The sequence below is a fragment of the Squalius cephalus genome, assembly GCF_949319135.1.
Source record: "Squalius cephalus genome assembly, contig: scaffold_81, whole genome shotgun sequence".
Taxonomy (NCBI): Eukaryota; Metazoa; Chordata; class Actinopteri; order Cypriniformes; family Leuciscidae; genus Squalius; species Squalius cephalus.
Genome location: NW_027645821.1, coordinates 119,206 through 128,790, shown reverse-complemented (window position 1 = coordinate 128,790; position 9,585 = coordinate 119,206). Strand labels below are relative to the sequence as shown.

General features: G+C 37.4%; 1 protein-coding gene across 1 annotated transcript in view; it reads left to right on the top strand.

The window, feature by feature from the left end:
• Positions 1 to 2,179: 2,179 nt before the first annotated feature.
• Positions 2,180 to 9,585, top strand: part of LOC307154164 (metallophosphoesterase 1-like) — a gene marked incomplete at its 3' end in the record, with an annotated part of 106,152 nt that continues 98,746 nt past the window's right edge. Inside the window, exon 1 of the mRNA XM_079898931.1 lies at positions 2,180 to 2,391. Coding sequence (XP_079755057.1) covers positions 2,347 to 2,391 — 45 coding nt within the window. The 5' untranslated portion in view covers positions 2,180 to 2,346. The remainder of the gene's footprint in view (positions 2,392 to 9,585) is intronic.

The following is a 9,585-nucleotide window of genomic DNA, read 5'->3' as shown; positions in this document are numbered from 1 at the left end:
ACTTCCAAATTCACATTGTAAATTCTCAGCAGTTGCTTCACTGTCAAACCTCAACAGACATTTGCTGAGCTCTTGGAACATCAATGGTGGAAGAGAGGACGTCTTTAACTGAGTGAAGTTCCTGGGGTCTAGAAATGCAAGGTCAGCATAGAGTGTTCCATGACCCAAAAACCTCCTGTGCAATGTCTCAGTAGCTGTGTCCATGATCTGATTATGGACTGTGACTTCATAAACCTTTTCTGGATTTGTGACAGTTTCAGCATGAGGAATCTCTCCAGGCCTGGTTGTCTTCTTCCTCCTCCTTTTTGATGGCAATGCAGACTCAACTTCCAGCTCTATCTCTTTGTCTTGCTCCTGCAATTTTTCATTTGCCCACAGAACAAATTTCCCTGCAGCTGCATTGACTGAGGCAAAGTCTCTTGACATGCTTTTCAGGCTTTCATGTGTTGCCATTACCATCCTGTGGGCAGACAAAATATCCATCCCTTGTGTTTGGAGGTATTTGGACAGTGGTGATGTCTGCTCAAATATCCTGAGGAAGGTTTGTGCTGTCAGTATCATCTCATACTTAAGCAGAGCCTCAACAAATCCTCGTGCTTGAACGCGAGCAGTTGTTTTCATGGTCATATTCTCTTGTATTGCCGTCAATGCAAGGATGACATCCCCACAGAGACAATTATCTGGATTTGCAAATGATCCAAACACTTTCCTGAGAGCATTATCTTTGGCCCACCACCTTGTCTCGGCAATTGGTGAGAGTCGCCTCTGGTGCTTGCCCTGCCTCTCACTTTCCCACACATTCATCCTTTTGTATGACTCGCGAAAGAACACAGCAATATCATTGAGAACTGCAAACAGTGAACCACTTTCTATTACTGTTTGGGTTGTGTCAGCCAGAACTAGGTTCAGTACATGCGCATAACACCAAACATGCACTTGATTTGGTGCCACTTTGGACATCTGAGTAGAAAAGCTTTTTAGTTTCACTTTCTCTGGCAGCGCAATCTCAAACATAGCCTAAATATTTCGCCCTTGTGGAGGATAAAATTCGCTCTTCAGACCAATTTACATAAAGTAGAAAACACGAAGATATCATAAAGAGATCGATGGTCTCTTTCCTGCTCGTGTCCCACATGCCACATCCCTCTCAAAGCGCAGAGTGGTAGGCTATATCACGCGTCTTTGTGTGGAAATATAAAACGAGTTTTTATTTTTTTAAATAACCCCCCAACCCCCAACCGCGGTGGTAAAAAAAACTGCCACCGTCACAGCCCTAAATATAGGCTAGCCTATAATAAGATAACCTTGAAATTCTATATTGACTGGGTTAAATAGAATCGCATTACTAAAAAGAGACTAAAATACAATTTTCATTGACTAAAACTAGACTAAAATGTCATCAGTTTTCGTCGACTAAAACTAGACTAAATGTCATCAGTTTTCGTTGACTAAAACTAGACTAAAATGTCATCAGTTTTCGTCGACTAAAACTTGACTAGACTAAAAAGAGTATGAACGTGACTAAAACTAATAAAAACTAAAATGACAGCCTGACACAAAGACTAGACTAAAACTAAAATTAAAACAGGCCACCAAAAACAACACTACCTTCCAGCAAATAATTCATTTATTTTAACACATTTGGTGGCATCTGCCTCAAGTGCTTGTCGTTTTTTCTCCCTCAACTTCTCGGCCCCTCCTTTACGTTTAAAGATGTTATGCTTTAACATATTGAATTTCGTTGCACATCATCACATCGCTGCAGCAGCAGTTGTAAAGCGGCCGCTTTTCAAGTCTAGAACTTGAACTTGATTCTGATTGGCCAATGTTCAGTGAACACGTCACGTGTGCTCATCACACGTTTAGACCTGTCAGTCTCGCAGCTCGCATCAGCTTCATGCGGCTTCATGAGAGAGACACATAAGCCCGGAATTGGACTATACAACAATATACTTAAGAATATTACGATTAATAATGATTTAAAAAAAAAAAACGCTGCCGGCCCAACCAGACCGCGGCCCACCGGGAATCTCCCGGTAGTCCCGATGGCCAGTACATGCCTGAATGCAACCACAGTCTGAACAGTCGCAATTCATGTGAATTTTACGTCAGTGTAGATCAACATTGCTGGCTTAGGTTTACGGCTTAAGGGGGAGTCATGAACCGAAAGAAATAGACAAGCACTAAGTAAGTTTTCCTGCAATATATTCAAAGTCATCTGAAGCCATTCCATAGCTTAATGTGAGGGACAGAAGTATATTTACAATAAAGTAAGTTCTCCTACATTAAAGTTCAGTGGAACTCGTCTTCCCTCCTCTACAGCTGTCAATCATTCTCGGTTCAGCAATGCATTCAAACAGCGTGCCTCGTCCAGTTACGACAGGATGCACGGTAAAACTCTCTCCAATATGATATATTCATTCACATTATAATGCTTGATCTGTAGATAAAGGGCCGTGGATTTGCATAAATGACTTTGTTGACTTTTTGACTTGCTGGAGTTCGCTGTTTCTAAATGACTTGCTACCGTGTGTCTGTTAGATCACACGCAGCACAAGGACTATGAATTGGCATCAAACGCTCAATAACTGGAATTTAAAACTGTGAAGAACCAAATGATCAATAAACTGTTGGACAGATATACTCTATGATTTGTGCGCTCAACATTCTTCGCTTTGTGCCGTGAACTTTAAATGCGCCCTGTGACTCCATGTTGCTTTAAGCTCATCATTCTGCACCTGCGATGCGCATACACGCTTTGTGCCGCTTTTTTGAAGCATTTCATATTATCATGGTTTTGCGTACTGAAATATTATTAAAAGCATATTTTGTTCTGCTGCACAATAGATTTAAAATAAGCATCTTTAAATCTTATATTATTTGTTTTATATATTATATTATATAATATATATCTCACATTATGTGTGTGTGTGTATATATATATATATATATATATATATATTTATAATATTTTATATAGTTTTTTTTCCATTCATATATAAATATAAAATTTGTTAAATGTAGAATACATATACAAATATATATACATAGAATACATATAGAATACAATACTTATAGTAATTTGTTTTTATTAACATGTTTAGATTTGATAAAATATCTGTGCAGATTTTTTCAAGAATTACTTTTTGTTGCTGACTTCTACACTCACTAAGTTTAATAAAAAATGGTCATAGCTTATGATCATATATTTTTATTAATATGTTGTTTTTCTCTATAATGAAGTAGTGCGTAAATAGTGGATTCTGGATTGTGTTAAACAAATGAAACAAGTGACCATTAGTTTATACTGTAGATACATTTTGTGGCCTTTTCTGTGATTGGCCAGTTTGTGATTGTTTTAGTTATTTACTGAATTGAAAATTTTAAATACATTTATTTAATATTTAAAGGTGTTAACTGTAATATTACGCTACAAAATGATAACTTACAAAGGATTAAAACGGACAATTAATCGGCATAATCGTCAAAGCCCTAAAACAGACATTTAATCATCAAAGCCTTAAAACTGACAATTAATTGTTATAATCGCCATTATTTTTTAGACAATTAATCGTCAGCCAAATTTCATAATCGTGACAGGCCTAATAACTATAAAAGAATCTGAGCAATAAATCGGAATTGAGCACTAAGGCTCACAGTGTGAACGTAGCCTTTAAAGGGTTAGTTCACCCAAAAATGAAAATTCTGTCAGTAATTACTCACCCTCATGTTGTTCCAACCCCGTAAGACTTTCGTTCATCTCCGGAACACAAATTAAGATATTTTTGATTAAATCTGAGAGCTGTCTCTCTCCTCCATAGGCTTCTATGTTATTGAAACTTGCCGGCCCAGAAAGTTAGTAAAGACAATGTTTAAAAAAGTCCAAGTGACTACTAGGGCTGGTCCGAATACCATTTTTTGAGCTTCGAAGCTTCGGTACTGTAGTAATGAACATCGAATATTCGAAGCTTCGGAGAGAGGGTGCTGAACATATTCTTCTCTCTAATAAAGGCAGGAATCTCTATTTTTTATTTTTTTTATTTTTTTATTTAACCTTTATTTAACCAGGAAAAGTCCCATTGAGTTACAATAACTCTTCTCCCAGGGAGTCCTGGCCAAGATAGGCGGCCAAAAAGTTGCAAAGAAAAAAAACATTAAAAAAAAAAGACAGGACAAAAAAATTACATACTACACAACACAATCTCTATACATAGACTATACATATACAAACAAGACATTTTGTTTAACTTAAGTAAATACAAACATATAATTTACAGGGTACCTAATTAAAAACAATTACACCGTTCAGTCAAAGTTGACTTTAAAAGGTTTTTAAAAATATTAATAGATGGAAGTGATTCTAAATTTAAGGTGTTTTGGAGTTCATTCCAGACATTTGGTGCATATGATGAAAAAGCTTTTTTACCAAATTCTGTTTTTGTTGATGGAATAATTAATAATATTTTTTTGGACGACCTTGTTCTGTAAACACTATTTTGGTAAGTAAGTAAATTTGAAATGTAAATAGGTAATTTATCCATTAGTGCTTTGGCAATAAAAATCAATAGATGGAATTTTCTTCTGAGAGAGAGGGAGGGCCATTGTACAGTTTCATACAGAGTGCAGTGGTGAGTCCTAGCTGTTGCTTCTGTAATGAAACGTAAGGCAGAGTGATATAATACATCTAATTTTTTTAATAAAAATGAGGTAGAGTGCATATAAATTAAATCACCGTAATCCAAAACTGTTAAGAATGAACTCTGCACCAACCTTTTCCTTGCTGAATAAGGAAAGCACTTCTTTAATCTAAAATAAAAACCTAACTTAGGTCTGAGTTTTTTTAAAAGGCTTTCAATATGGACCCCAAAAGACAATTTATCATCAATCCAAATACCTAGGTATTTGTAAGAAGTCACTCTCTCTATTGGAGTACCACTTTGTGTTAAAATAGTAAAATCCATAGGAGAATGTGAACGCGTAAAGACCATTAATTTAGTTTTTTTAGCATTTAATACCAACTTTAATCCTACCAAAGATTTTTGTACCTGACTAAAGGCAGACTGTAAATGATAAATTGCTTCCTTCAATGATGTAGCAGAGGTGTACAAAATAGTGTCATCTGCGTAAAAATGAGCCTTTGTTTGATTCAGACCTACACCTAAATTATTTATATAAATAGAAAATAAAATAGGACCCAAAACTGATCCTTGGGGGACACCCATTTTTACTTCTAGCAATGATGAGGTACAGTTATCTAATGTCACACACTGTGTTCTACCACTCAGGTAATCAGAAAACCAATTTAGCACAGTGCTACTAAAACCTATGTTTTGCAATCTTTGTAGAAGGAGATTATGGTCAACGGTGTCAAAAGCTTTAGATAAGTCAATGAATAGAGCAGCACAAGACTTTTTGCCATCTAAAGCATTAACAATATCATTTGTAACAGAGGTTACAGCCGTAATTGTACTGTGTCCTTTCCGGAAACCAGACTGAGTGGAACTTAAAATACAGTTATCAGCTAAAAAATGTTTTAATTGCTCATTTACAAGAGACTCAAATAGTTTAGACAAGACAGATAATCTGGAAATTGGCCGATAATTATCTAAGGCCGATGGGTCTCCACTTTTTAATAGTGGGAGGACAAATGCAGATTTCCATGATTTGGGGACAGAACCACTGTATAAACTAAGATTAAAAATGGAAGAGATGGGTTTAGCAATCAAATTTGCAGCAGTTTTAAGAAAATATGGCTCAATCTGGTCTGGCCCAGCAGACTTTTTACAATCCAGGCCTAACAGAGCCTTTTGCACTTCAGAGACAGATATTGAAGTAAAGTTAAAATTATTCAAATTTACATTAGACAAGTTTGTGATAGAAGTTACACTATCTGTGGGGTTGGTTAGGAGTGTTGACTGAGTATCTATTCCTGCATTAATAAAATGCTTATTGAATGTATCTACTATATTTTGTTTACCCCTTACTTCACCCTGACTTGCTATCATAACTTCTGGGATAGTTGGAGGGGGTACGTCTCCCGAAGAAGATTTAATTACTTTCCAAAAATGTTTGGGGTCATTAAGGTTTTCATTTAATAAATTCAGATAATATTCACTTTTTGTACTTTTTATTAGTCTTGTGCATTTGTTTCTTAATACCCTATAATTTACCCAGCATTTATCATTATTATTTACTTTTGCTTTAATCCATGCTTTATTCCGTTCTCTAATAGCTGTTGCAATAGAGTCATTAAACCAAGGATTGTCTCTACCCCTCACTCTGTATCTTCTGATAGGGGCATGTTTTTCAACTATAGCTAAAAAGGTCTTTTTGAAATAATTCCAGGCCAGCTCAACATCATCCATATCACAAACTAAATTTAAATCACTCTGATAGATTTCATGAAGAAAAGCTTGCTCATTAAAACATTTATAATTTCGTTTAAAAATATACCGTGGCTTAGTTTTAGTCAATTTGCAGTTTCTAACACACACAACCATACAGTGATCACTGATATCATTACAGAAAACTCCAGTAGCCGAATACTTATGTGGAGCATTAGACAGAATTACGTCAATTAATGTTGATTTGTCCATTCTTTTTTGATTTAGACGTGTAGGTGACTGTACTAGTTGCGTCAAATTTAAAGCATCACATATGTCTCTTAAAGCTGATGAAGGTGATAGCCAGTCCCAGTTCAGATCTCCTAGGAGAATATACTCATTTGACAGTTTATGCAAAAAGTCAGACAGTAGAGCAGTTGCTCCAGCCGCAGCCGAGGGTGGGCGGTAACATCCTACCACAGTCAGAAAAGCACCATTGGGGAGATTTAATTTAATGGCACATAATTCGAAGAATTTTGGCTTTGTTATTGATTCAATGGAACAACATTCCAACGATGCCTTAACATATATAGCTACTCCCCCTCCTTTACCCATACGATCCGTCCTAAAGAGATTATACCCTTCAATATGAATCATATTGCTCGTGATTGATGGTTTGAGCCATGTTTCTGACAAGACAATTACGTCACTTTCTGTCAGTTTAGCCCACAGACGAATAGCATCGATTTTATTTATCAGGCTGCGCACGTTGACATGAATAAAACGCAAGCCACTGCTATCTTTTAAATCGTCAGGGCTCAGAAGCTCAAGCAGTTTTGGGCCTGGGTTTGGATGGACATTACCTGAAAGGAACAGGAGTAGAATAATCCAAACTGATCTTGCCGGGCGGCTGTTGCCGACTCGATGATTGCGCCTGCAGGAGTTAAACTGGAACCGCCGTACTTCTGCCCAATTGAAAAGTCCATACCCATGCAGGGTGCAGACCGATGAAGCCATGAGGACTGATGTAAAGCCATCGGCATCGAACAGCATAGTCACAGAATTTGGGAGAATAATCCGGGAAGAAGCAAACAATCCATCGCCAGATGATCCCAGAGTATTCACAGTCCATGAGCTCAGCACACATGCGAGCAGCAGGTAAACTGGTAGCCTCATGTTGTTGTTGCAGCCAGACCAGCTTGTTTCGTTGAAACGTGGGCTATATTATTGTTTACTGTTTACGATTAAGTTTGTAAACACAGTTCTGAGACACAGGATGAAAATTATTCCAAAATCAGGTAACCCGTTTTAGCAAAAAAACAAAAAAACACTTATACAAACACAAGGAAACTATGCAGACAAACGTGTAAACACCGGCGCCGCCATCTTGGAATTTGTGTTCTATGTGTCTGTCTGTCTGTTTGCATTTTGATTATTTCGAGAACCGTTCATCCAATCAACTTCACAAGGGAGTGCACTGTCGCGTTTGGTGCAATATAGATGGACACGCGACACATTCAGAATGAATAAACTTTTAGTAAACTACAGAACAGCGCGAGCGGGAAGCGGTGCGCCTCACGCGGACAGGGCCTATATGCTCCGAGAACGGACACTGCACTAGTGATATAAAACATACACACACAGGTCTGTTAACTTAAGCAATACTTTTAAGGTAGTCTAAAATTTTTCTGACTAACAAATTACTGACACAGTAAAGGGTAGATTTAAATAAAGAAAAACGAAATTTAAATAAAGAAAAACGAAATTTAAATAAAGAAAAAACGAAATTTAAATAAAGAAAAAACGAAATTTAAATAAAGAAAAACGAAATTTAAATAAAGAAAAACGAAATTTAAATAAATAAAAAACGAAATTTAAATAAAGAAAAACGAAATTAAGTTCAATTAAAAACGAGATTAATTTAGATTGATAATAACGGGTAAAAAGGCCAATACATTTTGTTTCTATTATTCTATTTTCCACAATGTCAAAGCAACGCAGCTTAACCCAAAATACAAGCTCAGGCATGCACTTCTGTCCATACAAACTCCACAGTTCTGCGCTCTAGCCAGAGAATACTCCCGTTGAAAAACAAATATATTTATTAAGTATAACGAGGTTGGGTTCCTTCAACTGTCCATCCTATTAAAAATGGCTAGGCTATATAAGATAATTGTAAAAAAGAGTATTGTATTTCACCAGATTTTATAGTGTTAAACATAGTCATTTGTTTATTTTCACTAGACACACATTCCACACAACACATTTTAAAAAAAGCATTATACAATTTACCTTTGCAGATTTTACTAAATACTTAAAAAAAGTGCATCGTGTACACTCCCAGGCCACCTTATCACAACATCAATAAATCTGTACTTATAATCACAGACCGCCTGTAAATTAAGAGAATGTTTGCCTTTCCTGTTGATGTAGTCCATTGAGTTGGTAGATGGCTGCTTGATTTCGATGTGTGTTCCGTCAACCGCTCCCAAACACTATGGCATGCCATGAGCACGATGGAAACCCAAAACCAGATCCTCGGCCTCGGACTCCGTAAAAGGCAACTTGATGTATTTTGGACCCAGGTGGATAGCGATCGCTTTGCATGTTTGCCTGACAACAACGGACACAGCCTGTCGCGACACTCCTAAGGCGTTAGCAGTCTTCCGTAGCCGTCCCTCATCGCTCAAGTAATACAGCGTTAACGCAACCTTTTTAAACGTCTCAATTGGTGCCCTCATGTTTGTTGTTTGCCCTTCAATATACGGACTAAGTTCTTCGCTCAGGGCGATGAGAGATGCTTTGGACATGCGAAAATTCTCCCTCCATTCGTCTTCCACAACAACGCCATTGACAAAGTTGTCCCACCAACTGCTGGTTCTACCAGGTCTTACCCAAAATTTTCTCCTGGTTGTCCTCCGCGGTGGACTTAAGAGCATGTGGCGTATGGTGTTGTCCATAATCACTTGTTGCTCACCATAAGAGCAGAAGATTTTGCTTTAGTAAAGCTAATAGGCTCAGTAGGTTCTGCAGCACGAACACAAGCATATTGTCCGCCATTGTTGTTGCTGTTACGTGTGACGTAGCGGTGTCACATGGTGTGAAAATGTACGGATTGGCCGTACACATGAAAACACAAGGGTGACGTTTTCAGATTTATTTACCTTGGGACCCGGTTTAAAAAAAATAACGGTTTCAGTCTCCGAAAACGCCAGATCCGTCTGGACGAACTGAGAGCGCGGCGCACACATGGAGTGGAAAA